This window comes from Bos javanicus, chromosome 10, assembly GCF_032452875.1.
Source record: "Bos javanicus breed banteng chromosome 10, ARS-OSU_banteng_1.0, whole genome shotgun sequence".
Classification (NCBI taxonomy): Eukaryota; Metazoa; Chordata; class Mammalia; order Artiodactyla; family Bovidae; genus Bos; species Bos javanicus.
Genome location: NC_083877.1, coordinates 87,432,559 through 87,459,673, shown reverse-complemented (window position 1 = coordinate 87,459,673; position 27,115 = coordinate 87,432,559). Strand labels below are relative to the sequence as shown.

The 27,115-nt window shown below is 49.9% G+C and overlaps 1 protein-coding gene across 3 annotated transcripts in view; it reads right to left on the bottom strand.

Annotated features, from left to right (window-relative positions):
• ESRRB (estrogen related receptor beta) overlaps positions 1–27,115 on the bottom strand; it is a 186,454-nt gene that overhangs the window by 19,281 nt on the left and 140,058 nt on the right. For all 3 annotated transcript variants that reach the window (XM_061429546.1, XM_061429545.1, XM_061429544.1), the window contains exons 3-5: positions 18,015–18,131; positions 1,213–1,323; positions 12–173 (exon numbers count right to left, since the gene is read on the bottom strand). In XM_061429546.1, the coding sequence (XP_061285530.1) occupies positions 12–173; positions 1,213–1,323; positions 18,015–18,131 (390 nt within the window). The remainder of the gene's footprint in view (positions 1–11; positions 174–1,212; positions 1,324–18,014; positions 18,132–27,115) is intronic.

Below are 27,115 nucleotides of genomic sequence, written 5' to 3'. Positions count from 1 at the left end.
GTGGGACTCACCTGGGATGTGCTTGGCCCAGCCAATGATGACCACGAGCTCCCTGTCTGCCAGGTCACAGAGAGTGGTCAGAGCCTTGATGTCGCCCTCTGGCATGCCGGGTGGAGGCATGGCATACAGTTTGTCCGGCTCAGCCACCAGCAGGTAGGAGACGATTTTAGTCACTGCAAAGACCAAGGGGAGAATGTAAATGCCTGGGGAAAGAGGAAAGAGGCCAAGGCGGAGCCTGAGATGGCTCTGGAAGAAAATTTGGGTCCCAGGGAGCCCTAGGAAGGTCAAACATGTCTCAACCCTACTCCCTCCCTCCCACCCTGCCTCCCTCTCTCCCTTTCTTCCTTTTTTCTTTTTTTTAAATTTTACTGATGTATAGTTAATTTACAATGCTGTGTTAATTTTTGCTGTATAACAAAGTGACACAGTTTTATGTATACATATATATATATATACACACATATACATACATATATACACACACACACATATATATATACACACATTCTTTTTTATATTCGTTATATTGGTTTATCCCAGGACATTGGCTATAGTTCCTCGTGCTTACAGTAAGACCTTGTCATCCATCCCCATTCGATGTATAATAGCTTGCATCCCTTCCAACCCCCAACTCCCTCCGTCCTTCTCGCACACCCCCTCCCTTTCCGACTCCATAAAGTTGCTGGCAGTGATGATTTGGGCTGCTGGGAAATATCCCAACAAGGGAAGCTGCCTGGTAAATTCTCTTGAGAGGACCCTGATTCAAGTGGGAGGTGAGGGGACATGCTCTGGAGACTGGAATCATGCTGCATTTAGAATCCCGTTCTGTACTTCCTGGTGACTCAGATGGTAAAGAATCTGCCTGCAATGCAGGAGGCCCGGGTTCTATCCCTGGGTTGGGAAGATTCCCTGGAGAAGAGAATGGCAACCCATTCCAGTATTCTTGCCTGGAGAATTCCATGGACAGAGGAGCCTGGTGAGTTAGACTGAGCGACTAACACTTTCACTTTCTATAAATCCCATAGGAAAGATCTTCTGAATGAAGCAATGAAGCCTAAAGTACTTGATGCCAAGGCCAGACCCTGGTGCCCCTCCTCGGTGGTCCTCAGTTCCCCCATAACCTAGTGATGTGAAGGCAGTATTTCCCCAAAGGACGCCAGATGTTCCAGCAACAGAGGCTGGCAAAAGGGGTGTGGACTGCCCTGCACTCACATGGCTTTTTAGCAGGAGGAGAAATCTGTAAGCTCAGGTATGGGCTGCTCTCTGAGTCCAGCCGTCGCTTGTATTTCTGGCGGCCTCCACGCACTCGGTCAAGGCGCACACCTGTTGGAGAGGAAAAGAAGGTCTCAGGGTTGTTCAACATCACCAGCAGTGTCAGCGCTGACTTCAGAATACCAGCAATGGCTAAATCTTTCAGGGCTACATCCCGATGGCTGTTTGCACCTGTCCCATGGCCAGCCTCAGGCCAGGTGGTTGGACAATCCTAAGATAATCGTCTTCACAGTAATGACCCATCCCGGTTTCCCCTAGGCCTGGCCTGCCTTTCTGGAGTCAGCATCCTCCTGAAATCCCTTCCAAGCAGACTTCAGCTCTTGAGTCTTTCTGTCCAGAAGGCAAAGCACAGCAAAAGCACTCCTCCAAGTGTTGGGGAAAGACGACGCATCATTTTAGATCTGCTGTGAATCCAAGCAGGACTGAGTTAGCTTGCCAAGAGAGGAAAGAAATCCCTGCCATGAGTGATACATCCAAAGAGCTAAATAAAATAATGACCTTCAAACTTTTCACACAAGAAGCGTCTAGATGGAAGGCACTCATCACAAGCGTCAATTTCTGGATCCCGCCCTCAGAAATTCTAGGGTTCAGTTCTGAAGTCTGTCTTCTACATAAATGCAGACATAAATGTCTTCTACACAAACCCCACCAGATGGGAATCAGGTGGTCCTGGTCACACCTGGAACATCAGTGCCGAGAAGGATGTGAACAGCAAGTGCAAAAGCAGGTGTGGCCACACCACACTGACACCCGTTTCCAGTGGAGTAAGGCCCGACCCTAGGGAGACCCTTTATTGTCACCGAGTCCATACCACCTTCATGAAACCCACCCCACTCCCAGCTCCTGCATTCTGGATACACATATTGTTACCACTTGACACTCCCACCAGCAGGCAGGGCGGACAGGCCCTCCTGTGGGTTCCTCACCCAAGGGCACACACACCTACTTGTAGCCACCAACTTGTATGGCCTGCCCTAAAAAGATGGCTGGAGCCCATCGACTTAGCTCCAAGTGAGAACACCATAAGCAAAGTGGCTCTCCTTGCCTCACCACGAGACAGACCTTGACTGGAACAGGCAGGAAGTCAAAGACAGAGTCCAAGGCCCCAGAGGAGCAAGCTCGGGGGCTTCACCTTTCTCGTCCTTTCGCCAAAGGTCAACAGCATCACAATACGGAGCTCCAGCCAGTTGGTCTTCATGGCCCTGTCTTTCCCTGGTACTTCCTCCTGCCAGTCCTACCTTCTGCCACCTTCCCGGCCCACAGGGGAGTGCCAAGGGCCTGGAGGCTGCTGTAAGCACACCCAGCCAGGCTGCCCAGAGGGAATGTCTTTTAGGGGGCAGTCACTGCTCAGCATTTCGTCAGCAGTGTCCATTTTACCGCACAACTGGCGCTTTTGTATCTGACGATGAACACGGCTGTAGTAAGTTTTTCCTTTTCCAGGACAGGGTCTACCCAGCGTCCCACCCCTGCTTCCTATTTCAAGGCAGCTCCTCTCTTGTCTTCTTATTAAGGAGGCCAGCAGTATTACACTCAGCCACCGGGGTGTGGGCAGCCCTGGGCCAGACTTTCTTGGTTAGGGCATCTCCCGTGCCTGGGCTCTCAGAGGCTTTCCTTGGTCCTTGTCTGGCTAAGTGTGGTCCTTAAGCCTCCTGACGAGTTTCCAATGAACTTCCCTTCTGCGTCAAGAGTCAGAATGGTTTGCAACTGGCCACGTCTATAGTGGGTGCTCCAGGACCAGATGCTGAGATAACACGGGCAGTTTATCTGGGAGGCGATCGCAGGAAGGAAGTCAATACAAGTGTGTTCCTGAGTGGACCACTGCTGTGGGCAACCGGCTCAGCCTCACTGCAGACCCAGGGAGGCAGTGTAGAACATGCCTTAGCTACGGTGCTGGGGACAAGGGCCACTGGGGCGTTTAGCCACTTCTCCCACAGTCATTAGCAAGTCACAGGTCCGGGTTGAGCAGGCTCTGGTGGCCAGAGAAAACCACAGTCACGAGGTGGCGGGTTAGCACACACTCGATAGAACCCTACGTAGGTGTGTGCGGGGCACCGGCCGCTGCCTCCTTCTCGAAGTGTGGTCCATGACCAGCAACAGCAGTAGCAGGGCAGAGCTTCTCCTGGGTGGAAGCTGAGCTAGCATTTCAGCAGGGTGATTCGTAGGCACAGGAAGAGTTTGAGCTGGGCTGCACCACAGCCTCCGAGCAGACGTGGCTGAATAATCCACTTCCATCAGCACCTCGGGAACTTGAAGGGGCAGCTGAATCCCATTCAGCAAAAGACCGAGACCCGTGTGCCAATGGGACTCACCCCTCCCAGCCCCTTCTGGGAGGGCAGAAGGAGCAAGAACATGAAGGCAGGAAGGATTGTCCCCCATTCCCTGAAGAGTCTTCCTGACCCCGTCCTGTGACCCAGCCTGAAGGCAGCTCAGCCCTGCCTACTACCCCCGAGGAGAATCCAACCCTCCACCAGGCTTCTCCGCCTGGAAAGCTGGCAAGACCGTGAGTGAAAACACCAGGCAGCAGGCACAGAGGACCGTGAGGACCCCCGTCTCCTGAGCACCTACTATGTGCTAGGGTCTGACCTGGAGTCCAGAGTGGGCCCCTTCTCCACTTTACTGGCTTTCTCTGCTAGAAGCCAGTCTCATGAAGTCCCCCCTCCCACCCAAGCTGCCTGATCCCAGACAGCTGTCAACAGGACAGGGAGCTGCTCAACAGGGAGAAAAGGAGGCACCCACCCCTCAGCGGGGCAAGGAGCTGGGCATATGCCACCTCCGTCCCTGCCTCCCCGTCTAATACACTCTGTCCTCACACAGGGCCTGGCACTTCGTGGGTGTTCAAGAAAATCTTGATACATGCACGAATGGACCTGCCTCCAACCCCCACCCCCCCAGCCCCCATCCAGGCTGGGTGCTTCTTCCCGGGCTCCAATAACACACTGGGGTTCTTCTAATTAGGCACCCCTTTCGACCAGGGGCCGCTCACCATCCTACTCCAGGGGGTGCCATGGCACCCAGTGCACCACGTGGGTGCTTAGAAAACAGAGCTGTTAGTATGATCATCACCATCATTAGTACTCTTCCCCCAAGTTGTGTGCAGCCCTCTGGTAAATCACATCGACAATGAGAATGTGAACAGCCAGGCTTATGGTGGAATTTCTCTATGTGCTGCCATATTTAGTCCACAAGGTATACAGCTGGGGTTATTATCCCCATTTTATAAGACAAACTGAGGCTCACAGAGATTTAGTAATTTGCCCAATAAATGAACCAATACCCAAGCTCTTTGCCATTCCAGGGTATGACATCCTAGGGCACAGCAGGTATAACTTCTCTAAATTTTCTCCTCTAGATCTTGACAGCACAACGGTCAATAGCTGCAATCAATAAGTGTATTGATTATCAGGTTTTTCTGTTTAAAAAAAAAAAAGGAGCCTGTAGGGTTTGATTATGCACAAATTGATATCTGGCATCGAGGTTTGTTTGCTCTCCTTGCTTCCCGTCTGCTTTTCCAAGTCGTGCTCAGCTCACAAACCCAAATCCCTCCAGCCCACAGGATCCAGTGATCGAGGTCCCAGGCCGGCTCCGCCCTTACAGGTTGGGCAGCCTCAGCCACGTTGGCTCTCACGGCCTTGGTCTCAGTGTAGAGATGGAAGCTGTGGTTATACCAACTCTGCTCGCAGCATGTGGCTTTTGCAACAAGAGACAAAATAGTGGGGAAATGGTTGGTAAATCGGAAAGTGGTTTCAGTAGCCGAGCGAGGCCATCACTCCCATGGCTCTGGGTCCCAGCACTTCACGTGCCACCTCCAACTCAACAGGCTCTTAGTGGCCAGGGTCCCGTCTGCCCCAGTTCTGAGACCTCCCTTCCCCATAACACTGCCCCACAGTCAGGGTGTATCAATGACCATTTAGGGTAGAGCTGTCCAGGGTCATAGATCCTGGTTGGGGTTGGGCAGATGGGCCTCCATCTAAATGAATAGCCCAAACCATCCCAAAGGCAGTTCATATCCTGGACGCACCTTTGAAGGCCCAGTTCAAGTATTATCTCTACTGGGAAACCTTTCCAGACTCCCCTGGCAGAGCTGACCATGCCATTCTTGGGCTCCCTTTGTCCTTTCTGTGTTACAGCCACCAAGGTCAAAACAACTCTTCACCATTGTACACCATGCGCCCATCTCCCTGGTGGATTGTGGGCAACTCCTGGACAAGGACTTTCATTTATCATTGCAGTCCCGGTTCAGTACCCAGCTTATGGGAGGCAATCAAGTGTCTTAGTAAAGTGATGTGCCCGTTAAAATGAAGCCCTTCCGACTAAAGAAACAAGAGACTGTCCAGGTCTGATCCTTTCCCCAGCTTCCATTTGTCTCTCCAGCCTCCAGGAATTCACTCTCTCAAGGCAGCCCATTCCTCCTGAAAATTTCCCCTGGTACTGACCTAAATTCTGTCCCCAGATCACTTCCTACCCTGCATTCCATCCACAGGATTAACTCCCTTCCACAAGACAACGCTTTATGGACTTGAACATCCTTGGACACCCTCCTTCCATTAAGCCAAGCGCCCTTTATTTCTTACATTTGTACAGTGTTTTCAGACCAGTCACCTCCTCGCCTTCTATGCATTTGTCTTTATTGATATGATCTGCTCTGCCCTGAGAAGGTTCAGCCCCTCAGGGGCAGAGACAGTGCACAGAGATCTGCATTCCTTGGCACTCGGCCAAACAGACATTGGTCTGTGCTTATACTTACTATCTGCCAATGTGCGTGTTTTTTTCCTTGACTCTGCTGCACATATTTAGTGAACAAGAAGCAGCCCCTTCCCAAGAGGTAATGGTATGGACTGGGTTCTCATCCAGAGAGATACAGCAGCATCCTGCTGCTGCTGCTAAGTCACTTCAGTCGTGTTCAACTCTGTGCGACCCCATAGATGGCAGCCCACCAGGCTCCCCCGTCCCTGGGATTCTCCAGGCAAGAACACTGGAGTGGGTTGCCATTTCCTTCTCCAATGCATGAAAGTGAAAAGCGAAAATGAAGTCGCTCAGTCGTGTCCGACTCTTAGCGACCCCATGGACTGCAGCCCACCAGGCTCCTCTGTCCATGGGATTTTCCAGGCAAGAGTACTGGAGTGGGTTGCCATTGCCTTCTCCGAGCATGTTGTATCATGAATCCTTTAGAGGTGGATCACCAAATTCTAACCATTGGGTCTAATAGACATTCTTAGTTGTCTACCCAATTTTCATTCCATTCCCCCTTTTCCATGCTAACAGGATCCAGATTTTCTTCATACACACAATAAGCCCTAGCTAGTCTGAGCAATTTTGTTTCCGACATTTTTAGTCTCCCTGGTAACCGAGGCTGGTCATATGGCCTGGTTCTGGCCCATGGGATATAAGGGGAAGCCCATGGTGGGAGCTTCTGGGAATGGTTTTGCTTTTCTGATAAAAGAGACAGACATTGTTGGTGCAGCTCTTTTTGCCTTTCTTCTGCCCTGACCTGGAAGATGAACCCTAGAGCTGTGGCAACCACCTTGCAACCATGAAGCAGCCATGTGAAGATACCAAACACCAGAGAAGAAAGGCAGAGCCTGAGCCCCTGATGCTGTGACCGAGAAGTCCATGCAATCGCCCATCTCTGGACTTCTTGTTTGGCGGGGAAATCAATCTCATTTATTGATGCTTAAGCCACTAGCAGTCAAGTTCTCTCTAACTTGCAGCAAAAAGCAATTTTCACTGATACGATGTGCAATTACTTTTTAAATTAGGATACTTAAGTCTTAACAAACAGCAAATGGAAAGAAAATAAAGGTGGGGATTCGAACCTGAAATGAGAGTAGACTTATTGTTTGTGTTCTTATATTAGTGAAATATATAAAAGGCAGGCTTAGGGAGCATATTAAAATACTAAGTAATTTACAGTTACTGTCTGGGATTATTACATTGTATCATCTTATTGATACTTTCTGAATTTAAAGAGGCATCAATAATATTCTCAGGTAAAGTATACCAGATCTCCAAATACTATAATAAATACTTATCCTTTGCTTTAATGACTATTCAGTACAGTTTAATCCCTTAACATGTGCAGGCCAAAATTAAGTATTCATAAGTGTGTCATTTGAATACAAAAAAGGTTGATAATTGCTGGAATACATGTACCATGAAGACTGAGGCCTTTAGCTGAGCCCAGGCCCGGATAAGAACCTCTCCCCCTTCTTGGCCAACATGGTAACCCCCTTAAATCTAACATACATAAGTATAAGCTGAAGTTCACCTCTCTTGACCAGTTGCTCCCTGGTGCTGCCCCTGCTGTAAGTGCTGCATGTGTATTATTTCATTTAGGGATTGCAACAACCCTATGAGGGAGCTTCTATTATTATCCCATTTACAGATGGGGGAAAATGAGTCATTTGCCAAAGCTTCATAGGAAGGAATGTGATCTGACGCCAGAGCCCAGGCTCTCAACCACTCCTGCATGCTACGTCTCTCAAGGGGCCCTGAGTCACCGTGGTGGTAGAAGAAACGCAGTGGGGGGCCAGGGCCACACTGCACGCCCCTGGGGACCATTCACCTGCAATTCCATCTGAATGTGCCCTGGAGCTGTGCCTCCCAGCGCCCTGCAGTCTGTGTGTAATACACCTAGAACCATTGAATTGTACACTTTACCTGGGTGAATTATATCTCAGTATAGTAATCATATAATCATATATAAATATATAATTACTACCAGCTTTTTTCATTTGAAAAGCCCCTGATGCTGGGAAAGATTGAAGGCAGGAGAAGGAGATGACAAAGGATGAGATGGTTGGATAGCATCACCGACTCAATGGACATGAGTTCGAGTAAACTACAGGAGTTGGTGATGGACAAGGAGGCCTGTCCATGGGGTCGCAAAGAGTCGGACACGACTGAGTGACTGAACTGAACGGATAGTAATTATATCTCAAAATAGTAATATGCCCGGTACGCAGTAGGCACTTAGTAGGAATCTCTTTCCTTTCTTTGCCTAGGAAAGTGGTAGTGTCTGCCTTGAACTGCCTCATGGGAAGAGAGAGAAACACCCCCCCTTAGTTATAACTACTGTGGGTCAGATGTGTTAAACAAAACCTCTCAAGAAACCAAGATTCAGAGACACAGAATACTGTGCCCAAGGGCACACGGTGCCAACACAGGTACCCCCCTGAATGTGCTCAGCTGAGGCCACACAGTCCCCAACCCCCAGGAGCCTCATCCCTGGGCTGGTCTCCCTACACTTGCAATGCCCAACCCCACTTCCCAGCTCAGGGCACAGGAAAGAGCAAAGAAGCTGCTGGGCTGCTCTGGGAAGAAACTGCTTGGAGGTGGAGGGGATAGGGGGGTGCTCCCCCAAGCCTCTGCCCCATCTGCTGACCTCTCCAACCGACCGCAGGCATGTCAGAGCAGCCAGGGCTGACGGCTGCTGCGCCCTAGATCAGATGACCACTTGCTGACTTGTAAGATCAGGCTTCTGACTTTTTTCTTAATGGAAGTAAATAACTCCTGCACCCCCCACCCCTCAACTCCCCGCTTTCTTCTCCAGTGCCCTCCCTAAGCTGGCCGAGATCCCAGCCTTTCGGAAGTAAAAATAGCAGAGTATGCAGGGGCGGCAGCAGCTGCGGGGTGGGGGTGGGGGGCAGTTTAAGTTTCTTTCTTTTATCCCAGGAACTAAAAATAACCAGGTAAAGCTGGGGAAAGCATGGCCCCGCACCTGGCCCACAGCCTGTCCCTGTGACAGGCACTGAGGGTCACATTTCTCTTCCCACAGGAAACGCTCAGGCAAGGTTCTGAGCCTGGGTCTTCTCCTGTCCTGACACTGCAAAATTGTCATAGTCAAGACCCTTCTCTTCCCCCTAGAAATCCCCACCCCAACCCGGCTCCCACCCACACCCACCCAATTGAATGTCCTTGGTTTATTAATGATGTATACAATGCTGTGCAGTTTGCAAAGCTCTTTCCACATCTCATTTGATCTGTGTCACAAAATTGAGGGAGAGAGAATATGTGATTATTACCATGCCCAAGTGAGAACTGAGGCTCAGAAAGGTCAGAGAACTCTCTCAGGGATGCACAGCCAGGAAAGGTCAGAGGGAGGATCTGAATCTTGATCTCCAAGGTTCTATCATCTTTGCTCTGAACTTGAGACCACCCATCCCGTATGACCATCAGAATGTCCTGAGAGCCTTTGAACGACACAGACCTTAAGGGCTTACCCCCTTCAAGGTTCTGAGTCAACTGGTTCTAAGTTAATAGGGGAGATATACAGGAAACGGTAATTTTGCAATCACTCCTCTAGTGACTCAGATTATCTACCAGGCCTGGGAAGCACTGCACTAAACCTGTTTTACACGGTACTTTTGTCTAAGCAGTGTTCCTTCCAGGAGGCTTAGGTGTTGACTCTGTACCTATAAGTTCTACCAAACTATAGCTGACCCCTCTCCAGAAAGAGAAGCAACCCCCTCTAAAGGTGATAGGAGGACCCTGGGCTCCGGAGGGCCCAGGGACTGTGGGTCACGTGGACATGCTGATGCCCACCTAGCAGCCTAGAAGAATGCCCTAAACACTCATCCACAGCCCCTGCACAATCTGGGCTCCCTCCAGCCACCTGTCCTGCAGGGGCTTCTGGGTGACAGGTGAGCTCACCTTGCTGTCTCAGGCAGGACAGCTGCCTTGGGCTGCCTTTCACCCTGCTGCCGTATCATAATATGAAGTGTGCCTCGCACTTGGCCCCCTACAAGCTCAGAGAATGAAACCTTGCAGGTGGATAAACACACATGCCGCCTAGTTCTCCAGGGCTTGTGCCAGCTGCTCCAGAGTGGGTGAGATGGCACTGGGGGATGAGGTCCTAGCCTTCTGCCTTTTAAAGAAGTGTCCACTCTCTTGCTGCTCTCTCCTCCGGACCCTTCCCACCCAGAGCACTATGTCCCCAAAGACATTTTGGCAGGGCTGAGTTATCCTTGCATTCCCACCTACCAAGAAGTCTCTAAAACTGAACACCTAACCAGGAAAAGCTGTTTCAGCCCAGTCTCTCTTTCCATTCCCTTCCTCTTCTTCCCATCTGGGGACAGGCTCTAGGCTACTGGCCAAGGCATCTACAATGAGTTGGACTGGGCTTCTTAGGAGGAATTCCTGGGACTTCCCTGGTGACCTAGTGGTTAAAACTCTGCCATGCAATGCAGGGGACAAGGGTTTGAAGCCCGCTCACTGCAACTACTGAGCTTGTGCACTCTGAAGCCTGTGTGCTGCAATTACTAAAGCCCAGGCGCTCTGGAGCCCACACAACACAACTAGAGAGCCCGAGAACCACAGCGAAAGATCCCACACAATACAGTGAATATCTCATATACTACAACCAAGACCCAACACAGCTAAATACATTTTTTTAAAAAAGAATGAATTCCTGTATAACGAAGGAGACTAGATTCCCCCCAACTTGATTATTTACTAGCTGTGTGGCCTTGGGCAAATCACTTGAACTCAGCTGCACTAGATCAGTCATGGCAAAAAGCTGTGAGCTACACCACCACCCTCCATTTCCTAGTCTGTGGCAGACATTGCTAATCAACCACGGCACTCTTGCCTACTGATTCCGGGTTCTGCCTAAGAAGCCTTTCAATCACGCATTCTAGGCAGCTGCCCCACACCCTAGAGTTGACAGTTCACCTAAAAGCAGTTTGCCATCTTGGAGCCAGCTCACTGTACTCAAAAGTCCAGTCCAGCAAAGTCCAAGACCAACATGGGGAAGGCAGATTAGGTATGCATCTTTACAGTAGCAGGTTAAGAAAACACATTAAAAAAAAAAAAATTGACACAGAAGTACAAACTGTAAAGGAAAAAACTGATAAATTCAATTTATTAATATTACTAACTTCTGTCCATCAAAGACTCCATAAAGAGAAGAAAGCTGCAAATGAGAAAAATGACTAGTAAAATGGCCAGAATATATGGAAAAATTGGGGACAGGCTCAGATAAGCACCTCGTGGAGCACAGCCCTGTGCTGGGAAAGATTGAGGGCAGGAGGAAAAGGGGATGACAGAGGACAAGATGGTTGGAGGGCATCACTGACTCAGTGGACATGAGTTTAAGCAAGCTCCAGGAGATGGTGAAGGACAGGGAAGCCTGGCGTGCTGCAGTGCATGGGGTCACAAAGAGTTGGACACAACTGAGCGGCTGAACAACAAGAACAGCATATCGTCTGTGGCCGTGTTCACATTACAACAGCAGAGTTAAACAGACAGAGACCTTGTGGCCCACAAAGCCAAATGTGTGTATCCGGCTCCTATAATACAGAAATGAAAATAAATGAATTACAGAACCACGCAAAAAGAAGCATTCATCTCAGAAATACTGACTAAAATAACCAAGATGCAGAAGAATATGTACAGTATAATTTCACTTAAAACTAAAAAACATGATATGATTCAAGATACAAACCTATGATAAAACTACAAAGAAAGGCAAGGAAAAATAATGTGAAATCAGGATAATAGTTGCCCCTGAAAGTAATGAATGGGGGCTTAGACACAGAGGGAACCTCAAAAGTAAGGGTAAAATTTCTTTTTCTTAGATCGTATGGACAGGACCAGTAGTCTTCCTACTTTACATGTGTTTTTGGCAAATAACAATGCCTGTCCTTTAAGATACGTTCTTTTCTTTTTCCATGCTGACACAGTTTTAGTTGGACACATGGCAGTCCCAGCTAAAGACTACAGTTCCCAGACATCCTTGCACAGATGTGTGGCCATGTGACTAGATTCCACCAATGGGCTGTAAATGGAAGGAACTTGTGCCACTCTGGCTCCAGCCATTGGAATGATTTGATGTAATGATTTATCTCCCAGACATGGGGATAACTGGGTCCACTTGCTAAGGATGCTAAAGCTGCCTAAACAGTCCTGGATCACCCTTGGCTCTTTGGACTATTTAATGAGAAAGAATTAAAATTTCATCTTGCTTAAGTCTGAGTTTTTTGTTTTGAGGAAGGCAGTCTCTTTGTACAGAAGTTTAGACTTACCTTAACTAATATAATATACTGTAAATATTTTTCTGGATCTACTAGATGCTTACTTTTTAAGGGATTGTTTTGCTTGTTTTTGTTTGTTTTTATTTTTAAAGTGGATGGATATACTAAGTGCTGTCAACTCTTCAGGAAAGTTGCATTGAGAAAGGGAACAGGGTAAGACAGCAGTAGCTGAACAGAGATAAAGTCTGGATCAAAGTCCAGATGTGAAAGTGAAAGTTGCTCAGTTGTGTCCAGCTCTTTGCAACCCCATGGACTATACAGTCCATGGAATTCTCCAGGCCAGAATACTGGAGTGGGCAGTTCCCTTCTCCAAGGGATCTTCCCAACACAGGGATTGAACCCAGGTCTCCCATATTGTAGGCGGATTCTTTGCCAGCTGAGCCACCAGGGAAGCCCAAGAATACTGGAGTGGGTAGCCTATCCCTTCTCCCACAGATCTTCCTGACCCAGGAATCAAACAGGGGTCTCCTGCATTGAAGGTAGATTCTTTACCAGCTGAGCTACCAGGGAAGCCCTAAGTACAGTTGTGGGTTTTTTAAATTAAATTTTGTTTCTGTGCCGATGAAAATGATCCAGCAGTGAGGAAGGTTTGATGGGGCTGGAAGCAGACATGATACTATGTGAAGTCCTTGATAAAGAGGAATGCAAGTTAGAGCAGAGGTGGGGAGATTGACTTTTGATAGGAATAGAAATACTTCTAACAAGAGTGAAGATGGAAAACAAGTGGGAAGGTTTGTGGATTCAACAGCAGGAAGTTTAGAAATTCCCTATTTAACTGTTTCTATTTTCTCAAGCAAATATGAAGCAAGGTCATCAGCCAAGGAGCAGGGAGGGAGGCTACGGGAGATTCAAAACTGCCCTCTGGAACACAGAAGAAATCAATGATTTAGCACAATGTGGAGTCTCTCAAATCAATGACCGACATCTTACTTTGTGGTACAACTCTAGGGGCTTTCTCCGGTGAATGGAGAGCAAGATGAATCAGGCGCTATTATCATTTCCGTTTTACAGAGGAGGAGAGGGAGGCTTAAGACGTAAATCACCCAAGGAGCTGATAAATGTGCTACTGGGGTTTTACAGGGTCTATATGACCATTGAACCTGTTATCCAATGTCCAATGAGCCAAAGCCCTGAATGAACAGTAAGAAGAGCTCAGCACAGACAAGACCATCCTCTGCGACTTCATTCAATCAACACAGTTCCTCACCAGAGTCATCAAGTCATCGAGGCTGAGTGGCCCCAGGTGTGAGGCCACACGGGAAGATATTGGGAGCCATCAGCTAGCTGTGTGTGCCTGTGCATATGTGCCTGTAGGGTGGAAAGTGGTTCAGGGCGATACAAACATCCATCAGAGTTCTTGGGCTCTAGTTCAAAACTGTTCTCTGAAGTGCTCAAGAGTTGTTTTGTTTCAGGACACTAATGTATTTTAGAAAAGAAAGAGAATTTTTAAAGGCAAGTCATCTCTCATCCTCTTTCTTCATTCATAGGGCCAGAGAAGTGGTATTTCTGGCATGGGCTAGAGGCAGGAGACTATAAATACAAAGCCATTAAATCCCATGCAGCAGGAACCTGATCGGGGCTGCCTTTTAATTTCCTGACATGAGCTGGCCACTAACCCAATTACCCAGAATCCCTAGAGGAGCCCTCTGCCTTCCCAACAAGCACAAAGAGAGTGAGAGCGTATTGCATGGACGGCAGCCCAGCTTTCACGGAAATCAAATATCTTTTAGAAAACACTTGGGGAAAGGCAGGCCAGGGGCTGAGGGGAGGAGGAAAGGGAGCAGACCTGGGAGGCTGGGGGCCTGAGGGAGGTAAAGTGAGCTGAGGAGAAGAAGTGTGCAGGGACAATCTGTGCAGGGTGATTTGCTGAATTTCCAGATGTGGGGGTGGGGTGGGGGTGCTGTGAAATGTAGCAAATGGTTTTCCAGGTTCTCCTGGCTTAGGGGCCATGAGGCCACACCCTCACCCATCAGGGGAGACTGTCTCCACAGTCGTCCCAAGGAAGACCCTCTCATCCTCATTTTAGACCCTAGATGGGGTCCGCCCAAGGCAGATGCCGCCTCTAAGACTCCCACGAGCAAATCCAGGAAGAGAATCAGGGCAGCTGGACACCAATGTGCCCCGCCTAACACAGTGGTTGGATTTTCGAAAAGTTGAGACCATCTTTGAATCAAATACTGTTTGAATGTACCGGGGAAGCTAACCTCTTAAAGCAAGCCCACAGTGGATCTTACCAAGGAATTGTCCCATCTGGGCCTCACCTTGGCCTGGTGATGGAGAACAGGTTTCAGCATCAACACCCCTGCTCCACAGGTGAAGAAACAGGCGTCAAAGAAACAGCAGACACGGCAAGGACACCTCAGAGTCAGGAGAGGACGTGGGCACCAACTCAGCCCAGAGCAGATTTTGTATTCAGTTTCTTATAAAGAGAACCATCACCCTTTCCCCTGAAGATACAGATTTTCAAACACTGGGTTAAAGTGAGACAGACCCTTGGACATCACCTAGGTTCCACAGCTGAAGCTTCCAGAGCCAACAGCAGCCTTGAGGCAGAGGCTGAGCCAAAGAAAGCCCCAATTCTGACTTCCCTGGCAGGTGCTAGCCACCCACCCCCCCGCCCCACAATCACACGGCAACCTCTCAGGTCATTTTACTTAAGAAAGACTGTAAAAGGCAACCAGAGCTGCTAGATAGAAGAGGGAAACGGGTGGGGAGGAGGGGGAAGGTGGCCTTCCATTCCCCACTTCCCCGGACCCCTCCCCCAGAAGACCCAGGAGCCCAGAGCCTGGCTCCCCAACACCCGAGGCCCGCCATGGAGCCTTGAAGATGGCAGGCCACCTTGGGGAAGACTGGAGTCTGCATTTCAGGGGTCAGGTCAGAGTCTGAAAGGAATCAGAGGGAGGCAAGGAGTCTGTGCTGACTCTGGGGACCTGGGCTCCCTGCTCATGGTGGGGGCCAAAGTGGAGGGGGGTGGCACCCCCCAAACAAAAGCAGGAGCCAGGGTAGCTGCCAAGAGCTACTGCCTGGCAGAGACCCAGGCTCGGCAATAAGGTACGTTCCTCCTAAGGGACCGGTCCCCGTGGAGCTCCTGATCCCAGCACCTTGCCAAGATTCGGCACCATAGGACAAGCTCAATGAGCTAAACGGAAGCCTTGGAGCCTTTGTGTCACCTTCCCTCGCCAACTACGGGGGCAGGGCAGAGCGGGGAGGGGAGCGTTCTAGGGTCCGCACCTCCTCCTGGGGCCCAAGCTCCTGAGGGGCCTAGGGCCGGACCCCAGGAAGCTCACCATGCTCCCCCATCCCCCAGCAGCCCATGCCAACATCCTGGGGCACACAGCATCCATCTCACTCCTCTTAAATGGCTGGGCTGCTGTTGCCGATGGATTGCGCCCTTGGCATCTGCTGCCTGGCCTGTGTGGATCTCCCTCATCATTCCCCTTTTCTGGAGGTCACTAGGAAGTACCCCGACTCTCTTCCCATCACTGGGTAGTCCCTAAAAAAAAACTCTGTTCAAGGGCTGCCAAGTGGCCTGGGGATTGAGCGGCCATCCCCACTTTTTCCTTCTCTCTCTGTCCCCGGGACTGGCAGCCTCCCCAAGCCCTGACCTGTGCCGTGGGGAGGAGACACAGCAGAGCAGAGAAGCTCCAGGCCTAGGCTCCGGGACGCACACCCCTCAAACCAGCGTGAGTCCTCACAGGACTCGGGTTTGTACCCTTCAAATTCAGGAGTATATTGACAGCAATCAGCTTCCTTCAGCTCCCAGTTCTTCGGATGCTGTGAAATATGCTGAGAAAGGCTATGCACCCCACCCAGGAAAGGCTGCTGGACATTTGGTCCCCAGCTTGAGTCAGGACCCTCACACCAGCTTCCCAGAACATCCTCACAAGCTTAAGAGCAAGGAGTCTCTCCAAGGCTGAGAAAGCCTCTGGTTGGTTCCTAGCAGGATGTAGGAGAGAAGTCAGGAGACCAGTGCTAAGGCGCGCCTCTGTGGACATTTGTTCACAGTTTCCTCATCTGTGAACCCCAAGATGCTTTGGAGGAGCAGAAAGAACCTGGTGCAGAAATCAGGGGACCTGGTTCGGCCACTAGCTTGAGTCCCTCCTACGGAGGGGTGGACCAAAATTGGGTAGAATCAAATAGACAAGCCTTTCAGCAGGTCCAGTGCAGCCTGTTTCTAATCTAGAAAGAGGACTGACTCTGTGGTCGATTCCTCCACTCCCACTTCGCAGAGCAGCTGGCCTGTGAGTAAGACTTGAGTGGCCTTCTCCATCTCAAAAGTGTTACATGAAGCAACGAGTAAGACACGCAGTTTAAAAGCTGATGAGACATGTCGACACTGGGGTGGTGGAAGAACTGGGCTGGGCCGAGGTGAAGGAGAAGCCCAGATTGGAAGACAGAGGGAGGGAGTCCCGATTTGCACATCACAACAGTATCCAAGTCATCCTACTAACAAAGCACCTCCAATTTGGGCCCTCTGGCCCAGGGGGCGTGGAGAAGAGGCTGGGAAAAGAGCCCTGGGCTCCTCAAGGCTGGGCTGTAGAAGCCTCTCCCAGCAAGGGCCCGCATTCCTATCCTGTCCCTTCCTCTTCTCTCCTAGCCCCTCAGGATCAGATCATCTGATCATCAGCACACACCGTTTTTCCTGCCTCCTCCCATTTCTGGAAGGATCCTAGGGCCCCAAACCATAGAAGCTAATCTGTAAGAATTCTCACTGGTTCCCCTTCAAAGCGGAGGAAGGAGAGAAACACACACAGACCCCATTTCCAAGTACGCTACTCAATGAGGGTCATCAGCCTGAGCAGATGGACGGGGAAGGTGGTGGAGAGACCGAGAGCTGTGCTGTCCTAATAACGAGAAGCACGGTCACTTTAAATTTTCTACTCGCCACCCTAAAGAAGGTTAAAAAGAAGCTGGTGATGTCAATGTCATAATATGGTTTGTTTAATCCAGTATACCTGGATTATCATCATCTCAACACGTAACCATTTTTAAAATTGTTACTGCCATATTTCACAGGCCTTTTCACCATCTTAGTGAGTTTTCGAAGTCTGGGGTGTGTTTTACATTTAGAAGGCGTGGCTCATGCCGTGTTGGATGGCACGGTGCTAGAGGAGAAGCGGAGGCACGGGTCAGAGAAGGGGAGGGCAGGGGACAGGGGAGGGGACCACACTCGCCAGGTGACGGCCACGTCCAGGGCACCTGCCGAAGCAGAGGCTGACCGCGGCAGGTGAAGAGTACAGGACTTGCCATCCTCGGTCTCAAAGTCTCTGCACCCCCACACTCCATGGGCCACTGAGCATCTCAAGCCTTCCTTCCCTGGGAGGAGAGAGAGGCTGCCTGTTCCCGAGGACAGCCTTTCCCAGAAGCACCAAGCCAGCTTTCTAAGGGCCGAGTGGGGCTGTGATTCCCCAAAGGACCGTTGGTGGAGAATGTCCAACCTCCTGCCTCCCAAACCCCTCCACCCGAGGGCGTGGAGAGCTCTGCAGAGGCTGGGGGGCTGCACATCTGCCTGCAGGGGATGTGAGATGGCAACCCCAGGGACGGGGCCCTCACCTGGGCTGCAGGGAGAGACCTGTGTCTGGGTGTTCCCCGGGGAGAATGTCCAGAGCTTGCTGGCATCTCCCAGGGGATCTGAGCCTCCCCAGGGGAAGGCGAGTTCACCCGCGACCCGGGCCTCGGTTTGGCCCCATGTGGCCGAAGAGGGGCTCTTACCTTCCTTCAACATCCCCACTTTGAGGCATTTCATGAAGCGACAGGCCTGGCAGGACTTGCGCCTCCGTTTCGTGATCTCACACTCGTTGGTGGCCGGGCAGCTGTACTCGATGTTGCCTGGAAGCAGACACAGAAGGGTTGCCGGATGTATCGGGGCCCCCCGCCCCAACCCACTGGCCACAGGCTAGATGGGGATTCACTGACCAGCTCACCATTCCCCCCACCACCCCGAGGTCCCCACAGGGCAGTGGCTGTCAAAGGATAAAGCACTCCGAGGCACTTTTCAGGGTGTTTCCAGCTCTCTTAAACACAGAGACCCCAGGGCCAGAGGTCAGGTCGGCCAAGCAGCCACAGCTTTGAAGAACGGTCACCCACTTTCAAACAAGCTCGGCACAAGATGTGAGGGTTTCTTTTAATGAAAAAGAATTTTTTTTTTTTTTACATGCACTCAGTGCTCTATTTATTTATGGCTGCGCTGGGTCTCCACTGCTGCGTGGGCTTTCTCTAGTTGAGGCCAGCTGGGGCTATTCCCTAGTTGCGGTGCAGGCTTATGGCTGTGGGCATGTGAGATGGCTTTCTCTTGTTGCAGGGCACAGGCTCTAGGCATGGGCGCCTCAGTCGTTGTGGCTCGCGGACTTAGGTGCTCCGCAGCACATGGAATCCTCCCAGACCACGGCTTGAATCCGTGTCCCCTGCACCACCAGATGGACTGCCATCCACTGTGTCACCAGGGAAGCCCTGGTCACCCACAGTCTTGAAGCCACCACTGACCTGGGACCTCGAAACTCACTGAGCTGACATTTTATCCAAGGCAAAGAAATTTTATCCCCCTGCTGACTGGTCCTCTGCCCTCCAGCCTGGGCCCCAACTCATGGGAAAAGCCTCTTGGCAGCTCTGAGCCCTCAGGTGCCAGGGGCCTCCTACCTCCCACATCCCACGGCTGAGGCCCAGGTCACCCAGCTTGGCTGACCTTGAGAAAAATCACTTTTCTATCACCAAGTCACAGTTTCCTCATCTGCAAAACAGTGTAATAACTGCTAAATGAAGGATCAAGTAAGACCATGGATATAAAACTGCTTTAAAAATCGTAAAGCGTGATTCAACGGGAGCTGGTGAATTTATAAGCACAGTTCCTCACTGCAGAGAGAATTTGTGATTAATTTTCCATGTCACCCCTTAAATGGGTGATAATGATGAGTTCCATGAACCTGGCCCCATGCCACAGAGGCTGTGAACCCCCAAAAGACAAGAGGTGTGCTGCTCACCAGGTCATTACAATGGCCTGAAACCAGCTCCTGCCGCACAGAAGGCAGGCAAGACAAACTTGCGGAATGAACGATCGACCAAATGCTCACAGCAATTCCATGAAGTCAGTGCTCACACCATCCCGTTTACAGACGAGAAACCAGAGGTTTCCAGAGTGGTTCTGAGCCAAGTAACTGTATAAGTCTTGCTCAAAATGAAAGTGAAAGTGTCTGACTCTTTTGCCACCCCATGGACTGCAGCCCACCAGGCTCCTCTGTCCATGGGATTCTCCAGGCAAGAATACTGGAGTGGGTTGTCATTCCCTTCTCCAGGGGAATCTTCCCGACCTAGGGGGTCAAACCTCGGTCTCCCGCATTGCAGGCAGACTCTTTACCGTCTGAGCCAATTAACTGATGTTCAAATGCTCTGGGAAGGCCACTATTCCTCTTCAGGCCTCTTCCTGGGAGGGCTGACAGCACGATTAGGAGAAGCTGCAGCTGCCTTTCTTATTTATTTTTTTTCCTTAAATTTTTTTGTTGTTGTTCATCATGAATTTTTTGCATCATTTCTTATTTTTATTTATTTTTTGGCCACTTCTCGCGGCATGTAGGATCTTAGTTCCCCAACCAGGGATTCAACTCAAGCTCCCTGGGCTGGAAGCATAGAGTCTTAACCCCTCGGCCACCAGGGCAGTCCCTGGAGCTGCCTTTCTAACGTTGGGGGTGCAGCCTCTGTCCTGAGCACCCCCCTGGTCCACATTCATCTCACTAATGTGCACTGTGCAGCCATAACAAGCCTCGAGGCCAGAGGAAAGGCAATGGGGTTGGGGGGAGGGCAGGCGGGGTGGAACTGTCAGAGGAGCAGGGGAGGCAGGCACGAGGAAGACACAGCACAGGCCCGTGGGCGGCAGGGGACCGCAGGGGACCGCAGGGGACCGCAGCGCTGTTTTGTGCCTATTTTGCCTCCTCAGCACCCGTCCCCCTTCCCAGTTGGTGCAGTCTGCTTGAGTCTGTGGTTTTCAGAGAACAGACTCTGAACTGGTACAGACCGTCCGTCCCCACCCCCATCCAGGTGCCACCTCCTCATGGAGCAGGGATAAGTAATGCCCATCACGCCATCTGCCCGGATTTCCCTCCGGAACCCAGCTCGCCCAGCAAGGATGCTGCCTGGCACAGAGCAGCCTCCAAAAGGCCACACCCAGCCCAGGAAAGGGCTCAAAAGGGCAACTCCCAGGCCTGCCTGTCCTCGTAATCCCCCACGCATAACCCCCTCCATTTTAACAGTAATAACAGCCACTTTTATTGTGCACCTACTATGCGCTCCCTCCATCCTCACAATGACCCTCTGGGACCCACTGGTGCCCCATTTCACAGATCAAGAAACTGAGGCCTGGGGAGCTGAAGTGAGTTACCCGAGGCCACACAGAGCCCCTGTGCCACCCCTGAACCCCACAAGGAGCTTGAGCACCTCAGACAGGCCCCTGTACCAACGCAGCAACTGAGCTGGTCTAGAGACAGGGGGGACTGCCCTCAGGTGTCCCTCAGTCTCCCCAGGTTGCATTTGGAAACCACTTACTATTGGATTTTCTGAGAACAAGGATGAACCATTTCCACCACCAAAAACTGCTTTGAGTAATGACACTGAATGAGTGAAACTCGCTCAGCCGTGTCGGACTCTTAGCGACCCCATGGACTGTAACCCACCAGGTTCCTCCGTCCATGGGATTCTTCAGACAAGAATACTGGAGTGGGTTGCCATTTCCTTCTCCAGGGGATCTTCTCGACCTAGGGATTGAACCCAGGTCTCCTGCATTGTAGGCAGATTCATTATTGTCTGAGCCACCAGGGAAGCCTGACCTCCCCAAGTAATGACATTATTGAGCTGCAATTACAAGGTGCCTAATATAGAGTACTCACCACAGCTCAGTGAGGATTCTGATTCCCATTTTTCACCAGTAAGAAGACTGAGGCTCACAGATGTCTATTTGCCTGGAACACCTTACAGATCCTTCCTATTCTTTTTTTTTTTCCTTAATTTTTGGCCCCAATATACGGCATGCGGGATCCTGGTTTCCTAACCAGGGATTGAACCTGCACCCCCTGCATTGGAAGCATGAAGTCTTAACCACTGGACCACCAGGGAAATTCTTCTCATTCTCATTCTTAAGTCCAGCCAGCACCATCTTTCTGCAGGGAGGGGGTCCAAAGGTCATTCTCTGTGGAGGATGGGAGGTAAAGAGGATAAAGATTTTGTGTGCCCCTCCCTTCTATGACTTCCATAATCATCTCATAGGTAACTTGTGTAACTTCAGGGGAAATAACTTCAATATTCACATAAGCATGATAAAGTTAAAAGAGAAACAAGGAAGGGATAAATCAGGAGCTTGGGATGAACAGATACAAACTCTTATATATAAAACAGATAACAAGGACCTGCGTATAGCCCAAAGGACTATATTCAATACCCTGTAATAACCTATAAGGAAAAGAATCTGAAAAAGAATATATTTGTGTATAACAATCACTTTGCTGTATGGCAGAAATTAACATATTGTAAAAAAGAGAGAGAGAAAGGAAGAAACCCCATATATAAACCAATTCATCTGTCCTGGCTTAGAAGGCTCTGCAGAGTCTGTCCCTGGCCTCCATCCCACTCCCCCACCTCACCTCCAGCCTCACCTTCCAGTGCTCTAGTAACTATCAGTTCAGGGACTCCCTAGGCCCCCAGGCCTTTGTGCCGTAGAACAAGCCCACCCTGATCCCTCCACCCTGCTCCCTCCACCTCTTCGCCTCAGCTGCCCGCACCTCCAGGACCCCCTTGGGAAGGTGCTCCTTCTGTCCATCACCCGGATCACCGCTGTCTGTCTCCTCCTCCCAGACCACTCCTCCCCATAGTCCCCGTGCCTGGCACACAGTAGGCGCTCAACATACACTGAGATCTGACACTGACGAGGGTTTGTTACGAAGCAGCTGCAGTTCTGCTTTTCATATGTTGAATCTTTCCTTTTCCCAAGGTGAACATCTTCCTCTCCTATAGGTGAGAAGCTTGAGGCTCTGGTTCTGCTCTGCTCCACTGAGCTGTGGGCTCACTGGGCCTGGGCCATGGGGACTCGGGCCACCTTGAGATGTCACTTCCAGGCAGCTAAGTGTTTGCATTCACTGGTCTCAGCCCCTCGGCCAGCCCTGTCAATCCCTTGAAGGACAGATCCTGGGTTTCTCAGGGTTGTCACTCTGGCCCAGGGTCAATAAGTGTCTGTTGATTTGGTACCAGTGTTCTCCCTGGACAAGAGACTAAGCATTAACAACAAGAACCTAGAGATGTTCTTGACCCTGTGTGTGTGTGTGTGTGTGTGTGTGTGAGAGACAGAAATCTAATTTTATTTATTTATTTTTGTTCTCTTCAATTTGTTTTATGGCCCCAGCGGCTGGCTGCCAGCAAACCCAGGCTGGTGGCCTTGCCTTGTAATTTCTGTAAGTGCCTTCTCGATAAAGTGATGAGATTAATTCATCAGAATTCCTGTGGTCTCTGGAGGGCAGTCTAGGAGAGCACAGGGGCAGGGAGGGGGATACACACACACTCACACACACACACACACACTCATCACGGCTGAGGGGTGGCAGGGTTGGGGGTGGGCTCTCCCAAGACACGGACACGGCCAGCATCCAGCATAAATTCAGCATTCTGACTTGGGAGTGTGCCCAGCATAGACGCATGCAGACTCCACCTCGGGCAAAATCACTCGACTTCTCTGGGCCCCAGTTTTCTCATCTGTCAAATGGGCACAGTATGTTCCCATCTCCTAAAGTCCTATGGATTCAGTGACAGAAAGCACATCCAGGGCGTGGTGAAATGCATGCACTGGGTAGCAAGCAATCAAAGTGAACACGCTCATTTTCACATCCATCAGGGCTGTCAGGGTACATGTAGACAGAGGACTCCAGGATGACTCCTTTCTAGGTGTCAGACCTGAGGCTAGCCACCAGCTCTGACATCTAGAACATGAGGACCGGGTCTCCCATGGATAGATCTCAGAGCTGATGCTGTATGTGTGCCTGTGGGAGGGGGCCAGGAATGATCTGGATTTTCAGTGAGATCTCGAGTTAAAGGGGGACCCTCCACCATCGACTCTCTTTGTGCCCCAGGAGACAGAAAAGCCCAGGGGCAACCCCATCAGCTGTCCTTAAACAGTTGCAGAAAAGCGGGTAAGTCCTCTCCCGGGGCTCAGGGATGGGGGCTGCAGGGCTTAGATAAACAGTTCTTGAGGAATTTATGGGCTCGGAGTCTGCTGGCTGGCTAAAACCAGAGCCTGAATGGCCACCGTCTTCAGCTCTGGAGTGATGGGGCTGGGCTGGTCCCACTTGGTCCCACTCCCTTATTTATATGACTCCTGAGGGACAGAGATTATCCCTGCCATCGGCATGGTCTTCAGCTCTCCACCCTTCCCCTCCTCCTTACCCTCCAGCTGATGATCTGATTCATGCCGCTGGCTTCAGCTGACGTAATTGGCAAGGACAAGACAGCATGAAACTCTTACATCTACCTGCCTGCCGGATCCCTCCACCTGGAGTTCCCTTGGATTTCTCATACTTCCTCCAGCTGAACCTGTCCTCATCCAGACTTGCTCATACTCTGTCCCTTGTCTCAGCAAAGCCATCACTAAGCCACCTGCCACCTGGGTCAGAAACTGAGGGGGCATCATCGATGCATCCCTCTCTCTCTGTTACTTCTAAGGTCTTTTTCATCCTACTTGCCGGTACTTCCTGCCTCCTTCCCTTCTGCTGCAGGTCATTTCCATGACCATCATCTCTTGCCTCACCTTTGCCCTTGCCTCCTTTTCTTGGTTGTGCCATTTGGCATATGGGCTCTTAGTTCCCCAACCAAGGACTGCACCTGTGTCCCCTGCAATGGAACTGCAGAGTCTTAACCATTGGACTGCCAGGGAAGTCCCTTCACTTGCCTCCTCCTGTTTCCGTTGTCCTTTCCAGTCTGTCTTTAGAGGAGGAAATGGCAACCCACTCCAGTATTCTTGCTGGAGAACTCCATGGACAGAGAAGCCTGGAGGGCTACAGTCCATGGGGTCGCAAAGAGTGGGACACAACTGGGCGACTATCATTCACTCACTTCCAGTCTCTCTACCCCCACACTGACCCTGGAGAGATGGAATTAACTTTCCTGTGCAAAATGCCTCACCCGATCTCTGGCTCATCACACACACTGACACTTAAGTCTGCAGGCCTTCCCAAGAGCCCACTAAAGGGCAGTCGGGGAGTGAGAATTGTCACCAAAGAATGAAGGAAGTTGAAACCAAAGAAGCCAGAGGGGATTCCAGATAAGAAAGAAGCCCTTTGTACTGCAGGACCTCAAAAGCCTCAGGTGTTGAACACACAGCAGAAGATGGAGGGAGGTATGGGATTGAAAATGGGAATTTGCTGGAAGTCTGTATTTAAGGAGCACCACTCCATGTGGCCACCAAGAATCTCCCTACAGCCTGCACAAAAGAAGCCAACTTAATTTCTGGAGAGCGTAAGTAAGAGAATCGGGACTCAGGAATATGAGGCTCAGCAGAGGGCAGAGGGAAGCTGAAGCTGAAAAGAGGATGACTGAATATTGCAGACCAAACAGTGAGACCACTCAGCCTCACTCCCCAAGCCCACCTCCAGAATTCTAGCAGCCAGATGGACACTCCACCCACCACTCCCATCCTCCACCTCCTACTCCCCAACCTGAAGATGGGAAGAATGAACAGCATCAGAGGAAAGACAAGCAGATAAAAATAAGCCAAAATAGAGCTCCTTCTGTACTTTTAATCCCTGTTGGCCAAGGATCATCACTACATTTTGGGAAAGCCTTCACTATAAGAACCAACTGGAATAATCAGGAGGAAAAATATGTGGAAAGAAACCAGGACAAAGCAAAGAGTATTAAAACCTCTACAAGCAATCGTCAGTATACTGTTTACTTGAGAAGGTAAAAATACTGTACTCAGGGATTCTCTGGAGAAGGAAATGGCAACCCACTCCAGTGTTCTTGCCTGGAGAATCCCGTGGACAGAGGAGCCTGGTGGGCTGCTGTCCATAGAGTCGCACAGAGTTGGACACGACTGAAGTGACTTAGCATGCATGCATGCATTCTTAGATAAGGAAATGGCAACGCACTCCAGTATTCTTGCCTGGAGAATCCCAGGGACAGAGGAGCCTGGTGGGCTGCTGTCTATAGGGTCGCACAGAGTCAGACTGAAGTGACTTAGCAGCAGCAGCAGCAGGGATTCCCTGGTGGCACAGTGGTAAAGAATCCACCTGCCGATGCAGGGGACATGGGTTTGATCCCTCGTCCAGAAAGATCCCACATGCTGTGGAGCGACTAAGCCTGCATGCCACAAATTTTGAGCCTGTGCTCTAGAGCCCAGGAGCAACCACTGAAGCCTGAGCACTCCAGAGCCTGTGCTTGGCAACAAGAGAAGCCACTGCCATGAGAAGCCCAAGGTCCACAACTAGAGCATAGACCGTGCTCGCCAAAACTAGAGGAAAGCCCATGCAGCAACAAAGACCCAGTACAGCCAAAAATAAATTAATTTAAAAAGTACTGTACTCATGAAACAAGAACAGCATGCGATAAAAGGGAAATATAAAATGGAGGGTATAGAAATTAAAAATATAAAAAATTTTGGACAGTAGGCTAGAAAAGATGTAGGAATTAGAAGATTGATCCTGGAAGCTGAAGATCAGACTCTTAGGAGTTTTGGAAAGAGCAGATAGTGGAGAGGAAGTTATTACCAAGGGAGAAAGGGAGGGAGAGAAGGAGGGAGGGATGAAAATGTTTAAGACCTAAAGAATATGTGTTTCTAGATCAAAAGGCCTGTTGTGAGTCCAAGAATGAATGAAAAAAGAGCTTGACAAAATAATAGAGGTGGAGAACAAATTAGTGACTGCAAGGCCAGGGAGGGGAGAAAACAGAAGGTGGTGTGCCTGTAGATAAAAGGGTGGTGCCAGGAACCCTGTGTAATGGAACTCTTTTGTGTCTTGACTGAGTTGGTGCTCACAAAAATCTGCAGTGATAAAACTCCATAGAACCCACATGAACATACACACACTAGGAAGTACAACTTGTAAAACCTGCATATGGTTGATGTTTGTCAATGCCAGTTTCCTGGTTGTGATATCTTGCCAGTAAATATATATAGTTATGTTATATAACCCATATATGTTATGTCATACAGCTACAAACAGTTACGTACGGTACATACAGTTATGTAAGATGTTACCACTGGAAGAAACTGGATAGACACAGGATCTCTCTGTATTATTTCTTACAACTGCATGGGAATCTACAAGTACCTCAAAACAAAAAATTATAATAAAAATATTATTACAAAAGGCCTATACACTCAATATAGATTTTTTTTTTGTCTTGAAAGACAAAAAAAAAGATCCTAAAAACTTTCAGTGAGAGAGTAAAAACAAGTCAAATACAAAGGATCAAGAGTAAGATGGGCCATCATATCTCAAACCACAAGGGGGAAAACTCTCTGTGCATACACAAATGCACAAAACTCACGTGCACGTTCCCCACTCTTTTTTTCTACTCAGCACTCATCACCTTTGTTTATTTAGGTTGGTTATTGTCAGCTCTGTTTACTGCTATTTTCAAACACCTAGAACCATACCTGGCAAAGAGTGAGGCTCAATATACACTTTCTAAGCGAATGAATCAAACTTGACAACAGCACCAGAAGTTAGAAGGCAAAGCAGCAGTGGTGTCCAAATTCTGGGGAGAAACTAGTTTCAACTAGCATCTAATATACGGGTTGAAGGATTGAGTCAAGGCATTTCTGCACTTCCAGGATGTCAACAATTTCC